At 40.2% G+C, this 21,272-nt stretch overlaps 2 protein-coding genes across 5 annotated transcripts; both read right to left on the bottom strand.

Moving 5' to 3' along the window:
• Positions 1 to 1,241: 1,241 nt before the first annotated feature.
• Positions 1,242 to 12,902, bottom strand: RWDD1 (RWD domain containing 1). Of its 4 annotated transcripts, none has more exons than XM_074896190.1 (7): positions 12,749 to 12,902; positions 10,875 to 10,940; positions 9,511 to 9,641; positions 8,420 to 8,563; positions 7,286 to 7,418; positions 5,470 to 5,532; positions 1,242 to 3,692 (listed from the first exon to the last, which is right to left on the bottom strand). In XM_074896190.1, the coding sequence occupies exons 1-7, from the start codon at positions 12,819 to 12,821 to the stop codon at positions 3,580 to 3,582; spliced, it is 723 nt and encodes a 240-aa protein (XP_074752291.1). In that variant the 5' UTR covers positions 12,822 to 12,902; the 3' UTR covers positions 1,242 to 3,579. The 4 variants fall into 4 exon arrangements, with proteins under 4 accessions (XP_074752291.1, XP_074752289.1, XP_074752287.1 ...); XM_074896188.1 differs by having other exon boundaries at positions 12,696 to 12,810; XM_074896186.1 differs by having other exon boundaries at positions 9,511 to 9,564; positions 12,696 to 12,810.
• A 2,942-nt stretch (positions 12,903 to 15,844) lies between these two features.
• CALHM4 (calcium homeostasis modulator family member 4) lies at positions 15,845 to 17,587 on the bottom strand. The gene is made up of 2 exons (XM_074899151.1): positions 17,030 to 17,587; positions 15,845 to 16,249 (listed from the first exon to the last, which is right to left on the bottom strand). Exons 1-2 carry the CDS (start codon positions 17,585 to 17,587, stop codon positions 15,845 to 15,847), a joined length of 963 nt encoding a protein of 320 aa, XP_074755252.1.
• Positions 17,588 to 21,272: the final 3,685 nt, after the last annotated feature.

The raw sequence follows: 21,272 nt of genomic DNA, 5'->3' as shown, positions 1-21,272 counted from the left end.
AAAACCCCTTATGTGACTTACGTAACCATTCCCTGACATCTGAGTTTGAACAGGGGGACCACTGATCTTTTCACCTGTACATATTTACCCTGGCCACAGAAAAGGTAAAACTAGTTCAGTCAGAAGCCTAACACAGGCCTTTTGCCAAGTTTGCCATAAGTACAAACAGAACTCCTGATTACAAGTAGAACCTTGATCTTTACTCTTTGCAGTGACAGGAAGTCCCAGCATAGTAATAAAAGCCACATAAACCTCACGCTGCACTGTACACTGTAGCCCAGTGGTATCAGCTCACTCTACCACTGCAGATTTCATGAACATGCAGCACAAAGTAAAATGAAGTTCATGGCAATAAAAGCAATTACGTCAAAGAACTGAACCTGAAAAGCTCTTCCCTCTCCCTCCTACTCCAAGCAACTAGCAAGGCACTGAAGGGCTAATTTAAAAAAACGTATTTCAGGCCCTGTCAGATTCTGCCACACGGGAGACAGCACTCACATGACAGCTCCTTCTCTCGGGATCTAAGTTATCAGTATCTTGGGTCCAGCCACGGCATACCTGTCTGGTCCAACAAGCTTTGAATTTATTTTGGCAATGACACAGTTTAAAAACTGGAGGTAGCCTGATGTTTATGTCTCCTAGGAAAAAGACGGAAGTTGGTTCTCCTCCCAGGAAATGTACTTCAAACTCCCCATTTTTGGCCAAAATAAGAAGGGAAGGAGACAAAAAAAAATTTAAAAAGACGTATACAACCCTTAGGATTTGTCTGCTTTAAAGCAGACCATTATGCAATCATAATTTGGATGCAAAATCCTAGGCTTTGCAGCATGTTGAGACTGCACTCCTACAACATCTAAACGTGGTGGGCACCATCCTCTGAATTTTAATTGAGGTCAGGCACCAACTATTCAAACAGTTCAGCATGACCAAACTAAACTGGCTCTAGTTGCAGTACAGTTTGCAACTCACAATACTCTCCCTACATCCATTATAAGTGTACGCTTTGGACTTAGGAGAGTTAAAAGTAAGATATAAGCAAGGTTGTCAGCAGCATGATTTTGAATTACTAAAATTTCATCAGTTACTGATGGAATTTCTTTAGATTAATATGAATTAGATTTCAATCCAATCCAAAATGCATAAGTAAACTTTAAATACCTAAACTCCTTCCAACAAAAAACCTTATCTCAGCCCATTTCAGCAAACTAAAACACGCAAACATAGCCGAGCTTACTCTCAAATTCCCTTTTATTTCACAGATGTTAATTGCTGACAAAGCTAAACAAATCTGAAGTTCAGTCTGAGTCACTGAAACTTTCCAGAGACTTGGAGGAACAGACTTTATGCAAATATTTGTCACTTCAACCCTTACCATTTCCTCTGCTTTGAAATATAACATGTAGCAGTGAAAACATATTTTCACGTTTTAACTTGTTTGACATTGTTTTAACATTTTAAAGCTATACATCCTCTGCATGAAAACCAATAAATATATTAGTGGAAAACAGACCAGAAATATCTCATTAATCTAGAAATACCATTAACAAGAAACTGTTTCATACATCAATGATTCTTGTTAGTAACCCACTTGGAAAATTTTCTTAGATTACCACATTTTTCAGACTACACAGCATTTTTGGATTCAGTCCAGATTTAAAGGGAACCAATTCACTCCTTTTATGAAAAAAACACCAGTTTTAAAGATACATAGCTGAAAAGAGAAAGCAGCCTTAGGAGTTAAATGTTTTTTATGCAGCTGATTTGAGACATACCAGAAGCAAATTAAATTCAGTGCTAAAAAGCAAATTAAAACATCCTACCAACTACACAGGAAGCTGAATGTAGTCACTATGAGGCTTTTAGTCCAACCATTTCTTTGGAAAAGTCAGATCTATATCACACTAGCTCACAATTTTTTAATATATTTGGTAAATCTGCTGGAACACAGATCCTGCTTATTGCTTTGAAACATACAACATCATCACTGAAACCTCGATGCTTGTCTAGAGTTCACAGTAGTCAAAACTAAAAAGATCAAATAAAGGACAGTAGGAACAAAGGCACATGGTTAATTTATAAAAGTATTTACAGGGTACTTGAACATTTATTTTTATCTACTAGAAACTCATTCATTTTTAATACAAAAAGACTACTGAAACACATTAAAGGAGATCATCCCAAACAGATGTTCTTGAGTGATATGAGCAGAGAATCTTATACACCATTAAATTATTTCTGGAATTAAATTTCTTTTTGAACATGGAATTTCCAAACATTAAAGTTCATAGATTTATTATTCCTCTAAGCACTGTGACACTTTAGTGCAACCCTCTTCAAAGGCTGAAGCTGGCACGGTTAAGGCAGTCTACTAACAGTATTTTAAAATTCAGCACACAGTGTTTAATCATTGAAGTGCCTGGTGGTTCTCCAGAGCTGTCTTTTGAAACCTTCATCCATACTGTCATCAGCTGAAGCAGCCTCAAACATAGCATGTGTAAACACTGCAGTTCTCGCAGCGTTTAGGTATTTTTGGAGATGGGAAGGGAGGAGTCGTCTAACATCAGGCTGTAACCTCCATAAGCAACTCTGCAGGCTGGTCAACATCCTCGAGTTGTTGTGTAGCTTTACCATACGTTGTGCTAACCTTTATAGGCTGTCAACAGGTGCTTCTAAAACAACATCCATTAAATTCGTTACAAACCTATAAGCACTCCGTAAATCCTGGTACTGTAATCTGCACTCCACTGATACGTGTTTCGACACAGTCTGTTGCCAAAAGCAAATTAATTTTCTTAGGGTGGTGGGCTTTTTTATCCCCCGTGGAAGTTCATAGATGCATAAGTTCAAAAAAAACCCCCACAACCCTCTCTGAACAAGTCAACTGAACTTTTTAAGAGGACTTCATCTCATTCTGATTTTTTTTTCCTACAAACTTGAACTCGTCATTTTTAAACTATTATCCTCAACTACAGCAAAAGATTTTACTCTAGTAGTATGGAAGTGTTTTCCATTAAACTTTAACAAGGCTGTGCCTTATTAAAAGGTGACTAGTGCTGCCTATCTACAGCTGATAGGCTGGGGCACCAGAATTGACTTGAAGTGTTATAAAATTCCACAGAAGAAAAAACAAAACAAGAAAAAAAATCCCTGCATAGTATGTGATCCCTTTTATTCACCAAAGGTGCCCCTGTATAATATCCCAGGTGGAAGGTAGCAGAACAGCTGCTCAGCCTTCAGATGCAGATGTATTTAGCACTTGATGTAACATCTTTCCATTTTGCTCGTTGTCACATCTCTTCAAAGGATAATTACAGAAGTGGGAAGGAAAAAATAAGAGAATATAGAATAGCATTTTCAGACAGATCACTATTCATCAAATTTTTAATTTGTAATATTAAATTTATTTACGATGAGCCATCAGAAGACCATTCTCCTGGATTTAAAATATTTTGGTTATTTTTCTTTGGAAAAAAAAGAAAAAAAGACACATTACTAAAACCACAGATGCTGTGGCTTTCCTGCCTGCCCCTCTCTCCTTACATATGTCCATACTGATGACAGAGCCAGTTCAAAAAAAGTCTAATCACTGTCTAAATTAACAGGGTTGTAGTCAGGGTCATCCTCTTCATCCTCCAACTCTAAATCATCCATTTCTTGGAATAAAGATTCATCAACCTCCACGCTGTTACCAGCTGCAAAGAACAGAAAAACTACTTATTTTCATGCAAGTAGAAAAACATCTGAACAACAAAACACACAACACTTTTTCATATTAATTCTTCAGTGTAGGTAGGTAGCTGTGAACTTACTTGGCTTTTTATATATCAAGTAGATATGGAAATGGAAATGTCACATTTTATCTTTTTATGACTAAAATGAAGCTTTTTTTCCTCATACCAAAACTCAGTCAAGAAAAACATCACACAGGACCTCAGAACCCATTAAGAGAATGAAATTAATATTTATAGTTCCCAGAAGAAGAGATCCTTTCTCCCAGGTGTCAAAGTAGGAGCTCAGGACCTCACAGCTGGAATAGTTACAACTACCACAGCCACAGAGACATATATGGTTTATTTTAAAAATCTACCCTTACACGACTTATATGCCTACATACATACATTTTCTTTCAGATTTAAATTTTAGAAGCAAGATGAAACTTTGCATGCTTTCACATTTTCTTCTGAAAGAGATGCTGCAGACCTAAGGATGAAACTTGAAGTCTACTATTTTATTTGTGTGTATCAGCAGCGACATCTCCTGGCCACTGAATAAGGTTCTATCACTGGATTTCTAAGAGCCTTTCTTTCTGTTTCCATCTAAAAGATAATGCCATTACACTGTTTAAGCTGTGAAAATTAGTACTACTTATTACACAGTATTGTAATATTAAATTGCAATTATTAATCTGGTGCATTTATGATAGAATGCAAACAGCAATAAGAACAGGAGTTTTTAATCACTGATAGCAACAGGATTAAAAGTTAATACATGAATCCCAAATCATTTGGACACAGAGCCCAAATACAGAGGTCTGTTCCTCCCTTGAGACAGCCACATGTTCTGTCAACAACCCATCTTCACTTTAGGCATTTTGGAGGAAGGTTAAATTATGCCTCTAACTAAAAGAAACTCAGCTCATCCATTACTGCCATTTCAAGTTTATACTCACTAATGTTCATAAACAACTTTTTTATTTTTAAACTGTTACTTGCAGAGAAAATTCTTGACTCTCTTCTGCATGTTTTGCAATATCAGTAGATAATGCAGCTACATTAAAGAATTGCCTTAACTTAAAAATATTTTTTAAACTAGGATACTAAAAAGCAGTACAGAAAATTAACCAGATATGTGACTGTAAGTACATTTACTTGATTTCTCTCCAACAGATTTTCCACAGGCTTATAAAATTTTCAGCTGGCACCAGGTCAGGTATTTTTGGCAAGATAATAGACAAATCTGGACAAAACCACAAAGAACTGGGTTGCACAGAGGCAAACATCATTTAATTTGACCTGCAAGATGTTTACTGTTGGTGATGAAGTTCAGAAAGTAGGAAACAGAACTTCAAGATCTGTGCCTGAAGTCAGAGTTAAGAAGGCCGGCTATTAGAAAAAGAGGAGAAGCAGGGCCTGGTAGAGCCTGGTTGTGGGTTTTTTGTTTTGCTGGGTTTTGATTTTGCTTCCAGTTCAAATACTTGAATAGAAGCAATAAAAATAAGATCAACTCAAGTTCAAAACTGCAAATAAATATGCTTTAGCATCCTGAAAATGTTTTGTTTGTTTGTTTTTGAAAGAAATTAAAATCACTTCTGTTCAATCTACAAAACAGTACTTCTTAGAAAGTTATTCTGATGTATAAGTGATGCTGAGGTAAGATGTTAAGTCAGAAATATAATACAGATTTTGCTTAGGAATTCTGACCTATTTTAAGCCACTGTCTTTCAGTTGTGGAAACAGAAAGGAAATTTACCTTCCTCCAAGAACTGGATGTCAGAGGTGTCAAGGTTGTGATCCATTTCAAACAGCTGTTTACCTAGAAATAAAATAAAAAACAATATATAAGCAAGTAGATTTCTGAAATAATTATCAACCTAAGGCAACAATAGTTTGCACATTTATTTCAGGCTTTTTGAGCAGTCTTCTTTTTTAAGCTGCTCATTTCTGTAAATTCCCCATTCTGATTTTTTGACTACCGATTCAGGATTCTTCCACACCAACAGGCTTCCTCCTCTTAATGTGAAATGGGACACTGTTTCTTATAGTCACTGTAATGTTACCAAGACTTCAGTAGTGGTGGGGTGGGAAAATCTACACAATACTGATCCACAGGCCTTGCTCAGCCCATAATGCTTTAGTGATCATCTTGAATTTCACAAGAAATTTTCTGTGGGAACTGGAAGGGAAATTAGCTGCCTCCTCCATATTTTTCTACGTATTCTCCCCATTCAAAAAGCAACTTGGATCTACACACAAATCACCAGCTTCTATACACACACACACACATCTGTGAAGGAAACATCACACAAGGCAAAGTGAAGCCTTTCCAGCTGGGAGGTAGGGGAAGAAAAGCTCAGGACTTTTTCCACATAAACTACGCATCTTCCATCTACATTTGCACTGCTTATGCAAGCTTCTGCTCACAAGACTGGTTGGTGTTCATGATAAAACATTTAAGATGCCTTTTCTTCTACTGGGGTTACACTCATGACATCTGAGAATAAGTCTATTTTTAGTTTTGTACAAGGGAGCTTTTATAATCTAGACTTGTATAGAGGAAGAAAGACACAGCATGCTAACAATAATTTTAAGAACAGGAAAACTAGAAGAAGCGGATTTCTACTATCTCATCTTTGCATATTCCCAAATGCATTCCCTTCAGAGGGGAATCAAGCACGTTCCCTGTCCTGTAGAGCTTTTCAAGAAACTTATTACCATTAAAATTTCCATCTCTCTGTCAGATTTCATCAAAACGAAACTAGCCAAAAGTTTCAAAAGCCTTCAGAAGGGAGGAGAAAAGATAACAGTGATACAGTATAATCACACTGATCGTGTTTTCTCAGGTAATCAGGTTAAAAAGTAGATCCAACGTCACAGGAGAATCAGTCCAAAGTTAAGTCATGGGGAATGTGAAGAATGCTCAACATTTAATTCTTATCTACAGGTTCTCACAAGGAAAGTAATTTCTTCCACATTTTGCCCACTGGATACAGAGTTTGCTTTCTACTGGACAAAATGATCTGCAAAATACAGGGCCCAGAACCACTGCTATGACAAGCTCTTCCCCAAAATATGAGAGCCATTTTCACTAGTCATTGTAAGCTTGCCATATGCAGCAGCCAGCCTGTGTCACTTGAGTCTAGCAACAGCATCCCAAACTCATACATACGCTGGAATAATCTGAAGTAACTACGATCCAGTGCAATAAAGGCCAGATCGATAAACTGTCCGATGTCAATTTTCTGTTGTTTAACAAACCCCAACTATTTCTGCCAGCACAATGCTTGTCAGTAGAGGTCCCATTTTTGTATACTGTCTGGCACAAAACTGAAGCAGCTTAAACACACAGTTTGGGAACCTTAATGACTTCAGCAGAAATCCCGAATCTATTAGCTTTGTATTTAGCCCAAAATCAGCACTCAGAAAGACTTCACGTGACATGGAGGACAATAATCAAACACTGCACTACAAGTTTATTGATTACCATCTTTCAGTGTAAAAATTACTTTTAGGCTTGCTGTTATAGTGGGTAACATTGCAAAAACTTCAGGACCAGTTTTAAATCATACCGCTTAATTTATTTTTGCCTGCTTGTTCTTCTTCTTTCATCTTTTTCCTTTTTATTTCTAGGAGTTCTGCATCAAACTTTGCTTTCCAATTTAAGAAATTCTCAATGGTAACAGGAGTGCCATGAAAACGTTGCTGAAAGAACAGAAAACAAGGCTGCAAACACAACTTGCAAAGCTACCAGTGAAAGTGAGTGTTCTCTTAGTTATTTAAATTACAACATTTCAGAAGCACTGCTTGCTGTGAAGTATTCCGAGAAATTAATTCTAACCCTGAATATACAAAGAACACATTCTTACTGTTTTTTGTCATGGGACTCTCCCTTCAGAGTGCTGTACTGAGGTGGAAATTCTTATGGAAAAACCTTCTGTACTACTTTTGGACCTACAGTGCAGTAGTTAGCAACTACCCATCAGTAGGCAGCACTTCTTATCAACTCTTAAGTGCAATCTACACTGAAATATTTTCCATTAAAATGCATTAACCCTTCTATCTTGTTGAGTCAGAAAAATAATTATTTTCTTCCAGTTACTTTTCTGCCATTTTCAGAAATACTGAACCTTCCAAGTCCCATCGCCCTCTAGCTATTTCTGAGGAAGAAAGTGAAGATGCAGTAGTCGGACTTAACCACAGCACATTCCATGGATGGAAAAACTATTTCATAGTGGCTAGGAGAAAGGACACGTGCAGAAAGGACAAATCCCTTTTGAAGAAGTGGTCCCACTGCTTCCACTTGGCCTACCAAGGAAGAGATGCTTCCTCAGACCATGCAGCCTGTGTGCAGCATGCCATATTCTAGCCAGTTTTGCTCCCCATCCCCTCTTGCCTCTTGAAGCAAAAAACTGGCTACAGCAACTTTGAATTCATTAAGGAAAAATCCCTGCCTCTGCCTTAGGAAGTAATGCTAGAAGGGATTGTGAACATGCAACACATCTCTGAAAAGACTGCTTTAGAAAACAGGGGAAAAAAAAATAATTGCTTAAGTGCACTACAGAATCTTCTAGTCCTTAAATTTTAATTGTATCAACTTTGGGATAGATGTTCCTCTCCCACTGTAACTGAGAATTGCTCCTGCATCAAACCCACACAGTTAAAAAAAGCAGGGAATTTTTAGTTGAAAACATTATTTTACATACTTTCTCCTCTTCTTCTGCTTCTCTTTCTTTCTGTTTCTTTTCCTCTTCTCTTCGTGTTTTTATTTGATCCACTATTTCATTTAATTTCTCCTGTACTGCTGAGACTAGAGTGAAGATCATTACCATTCCTAAATTTTCTTCTGCCTACAACACAAAGAAGGCAACTTCAAAGAGTAGAACTTCCAAGCTTTAGCACCTGAATGCTAATGTTTAGAAAGCAGTATGCTGTGCAAATGCAGATAAAGAACTCTGCACCAGTCTCAAGAGCTCAGGGTAAAATTCAAGTCAATTGGCCAGTTAATCCAGTTAAATTACCCCTCCACAAATGGGTGTGCAGCAGAACACCAATGTTGAACACCTGTGCTCAGGCTATCAACATCTGGATGATGAAGAATGAAAAAGCCTTCTGGATGTCTGGATATCAACATATCTTGATATCCAGACATCCGGAAGGCTTTTTCATGAACAAAACCTATAACATGAATACAACTCCAGAATTTGAGTATCATAAATCATGAGACAACAGTCACCCAGAACATCTCTCCAAAATGGCTTATTCCTGAAAAAATGCCTACTGAAAGTATTATGGTAATTTTAAGGCAGGGAGGTCTTGACAAGAATTCCTGAAACCAAGGAAGTGTTTCCCTCTCATTCTTTAACAATGCACTCTCACTGATCCCAAAGGTTTAAGAGATCCCTCCCCACATAGTTATTTAAAAGAATCACGAATCAATGTAGCATTTTTTAATCTTTCCAAATAAAATTAAAGTCACTTATTTCCACAAATACTATATATACACAGTTAAAACAAATTCACCGTAAGCTAGAACTGCAAGAGAAGGGAAGCCCTAAAGGACTGCCATTTCATTATCACACCCGTGTATATTGAATTAGCTCTGTATTTTACCTCATTAACATAATTTACCTCAATAATATCATTCACGAACTCAAACCTCAAAGCCAGTCCCTACAGTATGGAATAGATTTCAAATCAGTAGCACATGTGTCAGAAAACAACTGATGTGAAAGAGAAATTCTGGCTTAAGTGTGGAGTGGTATCAATCTGAACTGAGATATTCCATTTTCCTTACCTGTTGTTCTAGTAGTTTTATTATGTCTGTGACATCATTATCGTCAAGATTCTCCTGTGAGACAATTTCATAAAGTGGAGTTTCATCAGGATATTTTTCTCTATAGGTAAATTTAAGGGTTGTTTGGACAGCTACAAGATAAAAAACACATATTCTTATGGTAATAACTCTATATAAATTTAGTTGCGTATTTTTCTAATGCATCAGCAGCCTAAATATTTTAAAATATAAAATATTATTACCTTAAAGGAACAGTCATCTTACACAGATGTTAAAACTATATGAACAGTTTTACGTGCAAGAGTTCTGAGAAATTAAGACAAAGTTTAAACTTACATAAACTGTCACAGGCTATTAATGTCTGAAAGGTCTTCACAAAGACTGGAAAACCTTCCGTGGTACAGTGGGTAATACAGCAGTAATCTTTCCCTCCCCCCTCACATTCCACTTAAAGCTGGAGAAAATGAGGAAGAGTCCTAACAACAGATCTAGAGAGAACCTCAGTATATCAATGCTTTAAATTCTGTGTGTCTGGCTGGAGTATCAACCTCTCTGTTGGATACCAGGGCTCCACATAAATCATATGACAAGGACAGAACACCCAGCAGATGTTAGTAACTTAGAAGTTACTAAGCAGAGAACTGCCTAAGGAGAATGCATTCAACCTGAAGGCACCCAGAGCTAGGATAATACGGAAACAAGGCAAAAGAGAATCTGGTTCCTTTCATGCATCCTGCCAGAGTACCAGATAGAAGACTTCCTTGAGTTCCAGACTCACAGTCCTGGCAGCCCAGCAGTCTCTTCAACACAGACACCTGCTCCGAGCAGGACTCACTCCTTTAAAGCTGAGGGAGACAGCACCAGTTTCTTTCTTCCGATACTTTAACCCAGAAGAGCAGCTCTCAAACTTAGTTGGAGCAAAAGCCCATGCAACCACTGATACCCAACAAATACACAGGGACTGGGGACCCAGAGCTTGTTGCTCTGGAACTGCTCCTTAAGGGCTGCATCCTCACAATACACACCCAACTCTCCCATGTGGCTGGTATATGTACAGTTGCTAAAAAAAACCAAAACCACACCTCACCACATGGCTGTAAGATCCTGTGGGGATGATGACAACCCATACTTTTTTAAGCTACGCTACAAAGCATTTGATATGTAGCATGTCAGAAAGTAGCCCTAGTGAAGAGAGCTCAACATTTCTGTAAACTAAACACAGATCACCAGAATCCCTGAACTATGTTTCCTGAGTAGTATCTGCTGGATTAGGCCCCTAAGAGGACTGAAGTGGATGTGTTGGTGATAGAATTAGGCTTACACAGAAACTCATCCTATATATGTTTAAGACACGATCAACTTACTTTCATCATTTTCTCCTGCTTCAGATGTCACAGTGATTGTGAAAGTTGTTGGCTTTTCTGACAATACTATTTAAAGGAAAAAAAAAGGGACAGAGAAAGATCCATTAAATCAGACAACTATTTCTTCATATCATTAAAACTGAACTTCTCAAGGAGTAATTAAGCAAGGAAGCTCTTGAAACATTGTTAAAGGCCTTACTACCCTATCAATTTTACCCCTTTTCAATTAACAGCCACTTTCCATATCATGTGATGTTCAGAGTGCTCTTTGAATGAGAGCACATAACATCCAACACCACCAAGAAGTTTCTCTTTCGGAAGTTTCACTTTTCGAAAAAGTACAAATCTACCTACCCCCAAATGACTTATGTTAGGGCACTGAATGTGTGCAGAAAGCTCCCAAAACTGATTTGCTTTATTGCACTAGACATGTATGATGAGCATTTGGTGCACTCTTGACCCTGGACTATTTTTACAGTATGTGGCCACCTATTTCTATATTTAGGACAGCTTAATGTAACAAATGCTTCTTAAAACAACAAAGGAATACATGGTGCTTTCCTTCAAGAATGTACTACCCAAGTAACGTACTAGAATAAAATTGCACAAATGAGGCAGCTAGAAGACAGGCAATGGGTGGCTCTACAGACACGCACAAAATGCAAGCCCTGTGATCTAAAATTTCACAGACTAGAAACCTCATCACACAACTGTGGGCTGTAGACCATATCCTCAGATAAGGACTGCTGTGTATCACTGTTATAACCTATGCCCAATCTACTACATATGCTCTCACTGTATTAATTGCTAATATACTACTAGTACTACCACCACCTTTTCTCCTTCTTCTTTTGGGCATAAAAGCATCACATGAATGAACAGTAGTAACTCAGAGTAAGCATCAGAGTAGAGACTATATGAAGGTATATTACTTCTATGAGTATCAGTGATTCAGCATCCCTAACTACCAGAGATGAATTAATATACCTTTAACATAAAACTGAAGAACCTAAAAGATTTTCAGATTAAAGCAATGGGCAAATGTACTGGCAGATGTTGGTGTGGTGAAGCTACTGCCAAGTAAGATGCTGCAGGACCTTGGGCAGAGTAGATACTGTGCAGGAAGGAAACAAGAAAATGCACGGGTTTTTTCACTGTTAAAATTATTTGGCTGCTGAGCACTATAAATCACGCTGGATTAGCTAGCATGGTTGATACTCTTAATTGTTTGATGGTAACTAAGAAGTCCTAAACTCTGACGAAGCAATGTATCTATCATACTAATGTTTTAGCAATATAACACACTGCACCTGGAATTAAAGCTTGCCTTTGTTCCACCATAGGTCTGCAATGGAATAAGCCAGATTCTGGCAATGCACTTACAGAGGAACCAGCATCCTTAAGTACCCCAAAATATCCTGTGCCTCACGGTTTCAAGAAGCTGTTCCCAGAAAGAAAAACCGGTCGGCATGCAAGCCCATTCCCCGATTTCCACCTAGGGTCACATCTTTTGACAGGTTTCGCGAAAGAGCATCCTTCCACCAGCCACAGCTCGGGCTCGCACGGCGGGCCGCTGTGCCACGGCGAGAACGGCTGCTGAGGCGGGCACCGCCCACGCCACCAGCACAGACCGGCGCCGAGACGCGCCGTCAAGCGCCTGGAGTTTCCCGCCTAGGGAAAAGCAAAAAAAAAAACAAAAAACAACCCACCACACCAAAAACCAACAACAACAAAAAAACAAACAGAAAAATATTCAACCCGTGCAGCTAACAGCGAGGAGGCGGCCGCCGCCTGGTGGGGCCTCCCGCTCCTCCCTCGTACCGGCTCGCCGCGGCCGCGCGGCGGAGCGAGGCGCGGGCCCCGCCGCGGCTCACCCGTGAACGAGTCCGGGTAGATGGACTCCAAGGCCTCCAGCTCGTTGCGCTGCTCCTCGCTGTAGTCGGTCATCGTCGCCCGCCGCCGCCGCCACCACCAAGGGCCATGGGCCGCCCGCGACGCGACCCCCGCCACCCACTGCCGGCCCGCGCGTGCGCGCTCCCCCTCCAGCATCGGCTGGACATGCCTAGCGCCGCCCCCCCGCCTCGATCGGCGGTGGATGCCTTTGGGCTGAAGGGGAGGAAGGCGGCGGGAGGCGGGGCGGCGGCCGCGCGGGAGCTGCGCAGCAGAAAAGCGCTTTTGGGGGCAGGGAGAGGCGGCGAGCCGTGCTGATTGTCGGTTGCCTTCACAAAGCGCGGTCAAGTGCGGCGCCCGCTGGTCGGTCCATTCCAGCAGCTGGTGCTTGGCGCTCAGCTCTGGGGGCAGAACGGCCGGGCGGTGCCGCCCCAGCTGCAGCTGGCCCGTGGGAAGCAAGCCCACCCTTCATCATCTGCGCCACAGCTGCTCTGGCTGCCCTCTCCCCGCGCGGGGAGCAGCAGCGTTCTCAGTACGGGAGGTAGTCGGGCTCCGTTACTTTGGCTTCTGAAGGTGCCTGGGCTCCCACCTGAAGAGGCAGGCAGCCTTCAGAGTGACTGTAAAAAGTGCGATGACGGTTAGGCAGGTATTAGCTATTCGGCATTCTTTCATTGAAAATTTACAGACGGCAGCAAACCGAAGGGGCTTCAAAACTGTTGCCTGAGGAATAGCACAAGAGTGCTACGAAGGCAGCCGAATGCCGTCTCAGCGTGAAACTGGAAGTTCATTTGAAGCAGCTGGAAAAAAATGAGTTGGTGTAACAGCCTGGAGTTTAAAAACACCTGCAAACTTTCCAGGAAACGTTCACAGTGGTTTCAGAAGTTCCATCGCATAAACGGTAGCATTATGTAAATACAGAACAGGAGTGGTCAAGGCTAGCAACATTGGGAGCTCCCATACTTGGGGGTTACCTGCAAGGATGAATTTAAGACTGTTGAGGGTTAAGCAGCAGCAAACCCTGATGGGTACTCAGTACACAGAGTAGTTTTAAGGTGCATCAGTTTCCTGGGGGTATAGCCAGCACTTTTTCCTCAGGTGCATTTTGCAAGCTCAGAGTTTCCAGAAAACTTTTTCCATGGACAGAATAATTTTCACTTCAATTGATCAAACTGCCATTTTAAATTGGGGTAAGATGACTCGGGTTTTAGCAGGCACAGTTAGACTATTCAGTAACAACTCATTGATTTTTCTGTAATCATGAATTCCTTTGAAAGCTGTGCCTCCACTACCAATCCATGATGTGTTTCAGGGAACAGAGGAAGGAAAATGCACCAAATCAACTACAGTACTACAGCTGTATTTAGTACTATGAATTAATATACACTAACAAGGTGATAGTCTATTTGTAGATTGTCACGCTGACTTCACAATGACAGATAGAGCTAGTACTTCCACTCAGCATTTTAAATTATAAACTATAAAAGAATGTACAGTGCAAATAGTAACTGGGACAAAATAGTGAAACATGAAGTTTCATTTAGAAGTTAGTTTACCAAGAAGTTAAAAGAATTTGACAGCTCGCTCTTTCTCTTAGCTGCAAATATTGCATCATTTTATATTGGTACTATAAAACAGGGGAAGATACAGCAGCTCTGGTGGGCACCTGGCATCCAGCCAGGGTTAACCCAGCACATATGTGAAAGTTTAGGATTCAGGCTAAATACATAGGTGGGAATTTGTAAGAATTTGATCACATATGTAAAATATGCATCATTCTCCAGTTATTCAGCACATACATTGTTTACATTTGCTGAAGTGCTTACTTTTGTTCAGAAGTTTAATCTTCAAGACCAAACACTTTCACCAAGATCTGCAGTTTAACTTCTGGCTCCTGCATTTTCTAGTAAAATGTACTAAATTATATTCTTTCACTTCAACACTCTGGGGTCATTTATTAACAGCAGATAGCATCCTATAATACAGCATATGGCTTTGTAGCACACACCTGTCTGTCCATGTGTACACAGCAAGGCAGTACAGGAAGCATTAGGATGAACTATGCTATGTCTGTGTGTGTGTCCCCCTTAGAAACATCTGCACAGGGAGTTAGAGAGGAGAGGAGGTGCAGTAACATCACATCATGCCACACTGAATTAACACAAAACCATAATTAAGCCTTCTTTCACTAAATTCTGTAGTTTTAATCACAGTAATAGTGGTACAACTGTGCCCATAAGTTTTTCACAGGCAAATCAAACCTTACTGTACAGTGAGATTTGTTTCCTATCCTGATTTGCTATTTGTACAGCAGGTAAGCACACAAACACCCAAGAGATTTTGAAGTAGATAGAAGGAATAGGAGACAGACCTTGCTAGTGCTTTTAACAATACATTTGAACTCAGTTTTTCACGTGTAAAGTGTTTGTTCATATAGCTGCCCCCCTCATCCTGTGCCTCTCAGTGGTCATTTTATCTCATTACCAGAATTGAAAGTTCTCATCACTGTATCTAGACTCAGCCTTTGTTGCTGAAGTTCCCCCTTATGTTTCTTCCATGCTGCTGTAGCCACAGACTTAGCTCGTAGTTAGCTCAGTATATTTTATCCACATAATACAATGAAGATGTGGAAGAGGAGAAATAAGGCACTTCTGCTAGGGGTCACTAAGATAAAGCTGGATATCTACTTTTGCTCTGTACAGAATGGGCTGACTCATAGGATCCAATCAAAGTCTAGCTATTAATTTTTCAAGATTTTTTTAATGGGAGGAAGGTAAAAGCATTTGGGAATAGCTTTTCCTCCCAGTACATACTCAACCTTTTAACACAACTATTAGAAAGCAGAGAGCTGCAGCTTGAAAGAGCTCACCCTAATCTAGACGTAGACCATCCCATCCCACAGGAGTCAGACACCATCAGGAAAGACATCTGCAAGCATGTGCTAAAGGACTACAATAACAAGATGTACTTGCTCACACACTTTATATATTAATGTAATAAGGCATTGGGAAGTTTCAGAGCAGCTCAGGCCTGATGTGGAGCATTCCTGCTTTTCTGCAAGGTGTCAGCGGGGGCTTGGACCCTCAGGGCTGTGTTCTGATCACAGGGTCTTCATCCGTCTTCAGGTATTTTCCATTCACAGTCTCCTTGAGTGCCCAGTCATGGAGGAGGCTGTAGTCGTAGTGCTCCTCATCCACTCGTTTTAGAAAGGCCAGTCCAGAAATGGCTTGCCACTCTCGGAGAGAGGGGATACGTATTTCCTTTACATTTTCACTCCCTGGGACAAAGCCAAAGAACTTCCTTACGTGCTGCATGGCATAGAGCCTGGAGTGCTGGTCTGTCGCTTCATCAAAGAGTGTCTGCTCATTATGGACGTAGCTGCTCCAGTATCTGAAATGTAGAAAGCTGAGTGGGGAGAAACAGCTTGCCAGACAGTAAGACAGGAACACAGTGATGACTACCACAGCAATGAGAAGCCAGCCAGCCACCTTACAAAGAAAAAGAAAAAATAAAACTGTTATAGCTGAAAATACAGTGGTAACTTCTGAGCATTAGAAACTCCATAAGATGATCTTTCCTTGCTTTTCCTGAATAACAAGGTTAAGGTATAGGCCTGGTAAGGGTCTCTTGCCATCAAACCCAGTCCCTGCCTACTGAAGGTAGCCATGTAGTAAAGTCACTTCTTTCTGTCAAGTCTAAGGAAGTTCTGTTGTACAATTTAAAGATTTTGCCTCCACAGCTATTGTGAGAACAGAAGCAATCTAATTCCAAGCCTATGTTAGCTTATAGCCTTTTTAAAACCAATTTTCTCTGAAGTGACAACTTAATGTTCCCCCTATTATTTACCCAATATGTAAGCTTTTAGAATTGAGAATTTGGAATTAAAACAGGATTTTAATTTGGTTCACATGGAGCTCTTGCATCCTGGGCCTCAGTATCATGTTTCTTACACCTGAATGCAGAAGCTTCATACCCTCCCCAGCTCTTGAACTTTCATCTGTCTTACTTGACAGTATTTTTCAAGATACTACACAAGGAAGAATATATCCTCCAGTAGCAGTTAACATATGGGTCAACCAGACATAGTAATTCATATACCTAAAGTCCAGTTCCATTTACAGGAACAAAGCAGGCTTCGAAACACACAGAGATTTGGCACTCAAGGCCAAAGATACCGATCCTGTTTTATCCTAACATTTTGCCTGCTGAATTAACTCCAGTTCTCATCATCAGGTCTGCAGGCAACAGAGGCAACATGAGCTACTCACTTGTGACTGGTATCGAAGTAGGAGAATCACTTCATCTCTTGCCCGGGTCAGCTCCGGAGGAACTAACTGACTGCATGGAAATTCAGCCAATATCCTTTGGCGTTCGCTAGCAGTCACATTAGGATTAGCTCCATAATAATGCACAGAGACATACTCACTCATGGCACAGACATAGTATGAGCCATTTATTAGGGTCACTGCTAGCCACGTTACTGGAGCAACCAGGGCTCTCCCAGTGATGCTGCACAAGACGAAGCAGATCAGTTTGCACTGCAGTAACCGGTTTGGTGTAGTCTCATCCTGAAAAGGAGAGCTTTTGCCTGTAACCAGCCTCCAAGTCTGGTTATTCAGGGCATAGCCAACAACAAGAAGGATCAGCGCAGGAACTCCTAGGAAAGCTAGCCCATAGATAAGGTTCTGCCCAACATGACAGGGACAGCTGAATGTAAAAAAAGAGAAAAGTTGCTGCCCACCAATTGTCAATATTGCAATTATAGCATTAGCAATAACAACCTCTTTGCCTTTTAAAAAAGTTAACCACTCTGGAAGGAGAGTCATTTTAAGTCTTAATCTTTACCAGAAGTTTTTTTCCTTTAAGTTAATACTAGCCTTTAATTATCTAATGCTAATGGCAGACTAAAACAGAACAAACTCCAATAGCTTAAAAAAAACCCCAAACAACCATACTACTCTTTCTCCTCTTGCTAACTTTTGAGTCTATAACAGCTGAAAGTTTGTTTGCTAGCTTTAAATATGCTTAAAAGATCCCATCATGTGTTCTAACTGATTCAATAATTTATCTCAGTGGTTCTGGAACATTTAGCTTTTAGGCAATTGTGAGCTCTGCCAGCCCCTTGCTAATTGACTGAAACTAACGGTAATTTCTCCCTACCTTTTGGGTGACAGGCAATGCTATCAAACTGATGACTACACTATCAGGGTTAATTGGCAAGCTGTTTCTTAATCAACGGCAATTAGAAGAAGCATGGTGTGGGAGTAAGGGGGGAAAAAAAAAAAAGAAAAGAGAGAACTTTCAACTGTTGTTCATTAAAAAGCAACCAAACAAAGCCTTGCCAAGTGGACTGATTGTAAAAAATGAAGCATTTAAAATGCTTCAACATTAAAATAAAACCAGAAAAGATTCCATAAATTGCACAAAGTTTGGAATCTCTATTCTGTTCATGTTTTAATGTCAGTTCTGGTTCTGGGGCAATTTGCTCTCCAGATGCTGGAGTCTAAGATGTAGTTAGCTGCTAGACCATGAGGAATTTAGTGTTTTACCTGTACTCTTTTCTAGACACTGCTGAGTCTTTCCTTTGTAAGGTTTTTTTTTCTGGTAATGTGTAATCTGCTATTCACACAGTGTCAAGCCAGTTTAAGATGTGGTCATGATAATAGCTGACATTTATATAGCATGCTTGTGATCCAAAGTTTTGAGATTTTCTGTATGTATCATCAATCGCATTCTGTGGACAGAGGTAGATCGAAATTTTTCAGTTAAACAATTAATATTGGGATGTATTATCTGAGCTTTCAGCATCTCTTACAAATCAAGCCTTAAACAGAGCTTAATTTAAAACGTTTCACTCCTGATGATTTTGTCTGGGTCATGCTTTGTCTATGGTCATGTTATCCAGTAGTTCTGTACATTGCATACCCCAGGCTGATCTGAATATGCAAATACTTGTGTTTAAGTTCTGAGAGGTCTAACTACCTGTAATATAAACACTTTTGCCAAGAACAGAAAAAAAAATTAGCCAGAAAGTCTATGAAGAAAATTTTCTTCCCATTACAGATGGCTATCTCCATCATGTGTGGACTTGGTGGCATGATGTAATAGTGTCTAACTATACAGCCTCTTCTCTCTGCTTGCAGAGAGGGTTGCGAATAACAGCTTTAATCTCAAAAAGTGCTTTTAGTGCCCATGGTATCTGCTTGGATGGCAGAGACACTCTCACAGCTGTTATACGCATGGATGGCATGACACACACACCTTGACTATTTCCTAGACAAGACCTTGTTCCTCCAGTGCGCTGTTAAGGTGGACACCTACTTGTCTCACCCCCAGTCACAATCTGCAAACAAGGTCGTTGCTGGTAATTGGCTCTCAAAACTATGTGACACCATTACACAAAAGCGATAGAGAAACATGCTGAAACATCCAGCAACACTTTGCTTACAGCTTTTCTGGAACCTGTTGTTAAGTTCTTGGTTGTTTGCATAGAGCAGTAGCACAACAAAATCCCAGTGCTGTCTGAACACTGCCATTTTGAATCTTCATTTTCTTTCAGTATCAGAGGATCTTCAATAACTTTTTTTTGGCACTAGTGGCATTATATTTAGAAAAAAAATACCTCCTTTAAATTCAGTGAAATTAACCCAACAGGCTATGACAGAATTATTTCGAAGATATGTTTTATGCCTCAGTTCATTTTAAAATCTCCAATTGATTGCTGCTGAGCTTTCTTTGGGAACCCATGTCTTATTTTGTTTATAAGGGAGAAAGGCTTTCCCAAGCATCACTTGTTTACTCAAGAAACACATTAGATGTGAAACTGAAGAGATGTGCAACACTGAAATATTCAGTCAGCCTGAGGCTGTTGAATGAGGCAGTTTATATTATAGAATCAATACAACAACTTTGTAGTGCTGCATTGTCACTTCTTTGGCATTTGCTTTCATGTCATGCTGTAAATAATCCTGCTGCGTCATCTTATTGTGGAATAAATTACAGGCTTGGATTCCATTAAGAGCTTGGGCAGCACATCAGATCTTTTAAGTACTTGCCTTTGCAGAGGAACCCAGAGTCCTGAGGCAGACATTTAGGCTCTTGATCAATGCCTAGGAAGAGTAAGGACTAAATGCAATCCAAAATACCACTACCTGAGGTGACAGCCAGCTTGCCTCTGAGGCAAAGAGATGCTTATAGCCGACCTCTGAGGCAAACAATACATGGGCAAACCTTAGCCATGGTTTTGCTTGTCATTTTGCAGGGCTCTGTCAGCTTGAATTCACTGCCAGGAACCTCACTTATGAGAGTCAATGATTTTTTTGGAAGAACTTAGAATGGTTTGTCATTTTCTTTTAAAACATGGTTATTGGAAAACATACTACACCTTCCTATCCTCCCATGCACAAGCAAGCAGGTTTTATTCTCTTGTTTGCTTTTTATTGAAATAAAGCAGCCATGGCAAAAGGGAGAGATTGGTTTCAGTTCCCTTCTCAACCTGATCTTGTCAAAACTCACTCACTCATCTCTTTCTTCCAAGAGCTCAGTTATTATTAGTGATGTGGTGTGACTGGTGGGAAGAAGCTGTATCATCCAGCTTTCCTGCCATAGCTCTACCAGTTTTACTTAGCTGCCCCACAGAGAGGATTCAGATATTTACTGGATCAGAAAAAATATGAGGATTTTGTTATCTAATGGCCAGAAAAAGGTAGAGAGAAAGAGGGAAGTGTTTTTCTATTTTCCATCTGAAAGTTGATTCCTGTAAAGTTTGTAGGAGGAGACTGAACCCTGATCTCTCCAGTCCTGCGCAAGTGTTTTCATCACTGAGCAGTCAAAAGGCTGACGTTTTGTGCCTCCTTTAGCGGCATTTTGAGTTACATTTTGCATGGATATCAAGCCTGCCTGTGCATGTTAGAAAGCATCCTATGACAGTACCTGCATGACAGATTTCCTGTGGGGATGTAGGGGAGCACTGCCCACGTCCTGTGTTCTGCCTGGTTGCAGGTTGGCTTCAGGCTGCCAAGTCATTTTCACCGTCTCTTTGGCCTGGTTAAGGGAGAAGTTCCTCTCCCCTGGAGAGGAGAGCAAACAAAAGCCTGATCCTGTATTGTTCTAACTTGGACACCCATCTTCTGTTGCAAGTGTGTTCTTGTTTTGACTCAAAGAACTTTTTAAGGTATTTTTTTAGGCATTTGATACCTCATTATTGACCTTTATATTGCACTCTGCTCTGCGATATTCATGTTTGGGAAAATCCTTAGATACTGGACTACTAAAGAGATCTACAGGTTTCAGCTTTTGCCTAATAACCAGGCCACTATAAGAGACAGGGTGCTAGTGCACATTTTAATGTATGCTTTTGAACTTCAGGAGATATTTTGTGTAATTTTTTTTCAGTTTAATGTGAATGAAGAGAACTGATGTAATCTAGTGCACAAGCAGTGTGCAAGACCAACCTTTCTGGGTATTACAAAGGTGGATTTGTTCTGTTCCTGAAGATGTGGATGCAGTCCA

The sequence above is a fragment of the Athene noctua genome, chromosome 1 (genome assembly GCF_965140245.1).
Source record: "Athene noctua chromosome 1, bAthNoc1.hap1.1, whole genome shotgun sequence".
Classification (NCBI taxonomy): domain Eukaryota; kingdom Metazoa; phylum Chordata; class Aves; order Strigiformes; family Strigidae; genus Athene; species Athene noctua.
This window is presented reverse-complemented; position numbering and strand designations above follow the sequence as displayed.

Excerpts from the sequence above, each read along its gene's own strand:
- RWDD1 (XM_074896190.1), bottom strand. The coding sequence starts at position 12,821 with ATGACCGACTACAGCGAGGAGCAGCGCAACGAGCTGGAGGCCTTGGAG. Across the intron at positions 9,642-10,874 it reads AGCAGGAGAAAATGATGAAA|CTGTCCAAACAACCCTTAAA; the intron begins GTAAGTTGATCG and ends TTTATCTTGTAG. Across the intron at positions 5,533-7,285 it reads AGGCAAAAATAAATTAAGCG|GTAAACAGCTGTTTGAAATG; the intron begins GTATGATTTAAA and ends TTTTATTTCTAG.
- CALHM4 (XM_074899151.1), bottom strand. The coding sequence starts at position 17,587 with ATGACTCTCCTTCCAGAGTGGTTAACTTTTTTAAAAGGCAAAGAGGTT. Across the intron at positions 16,250-17,029 it reads TACTTCGATACCAGTCACAA|GTGGCTGGCTGGCTTCTCAT; the intron begins GTGAGTAGCTCA and ends TTTCTTTGTAAG.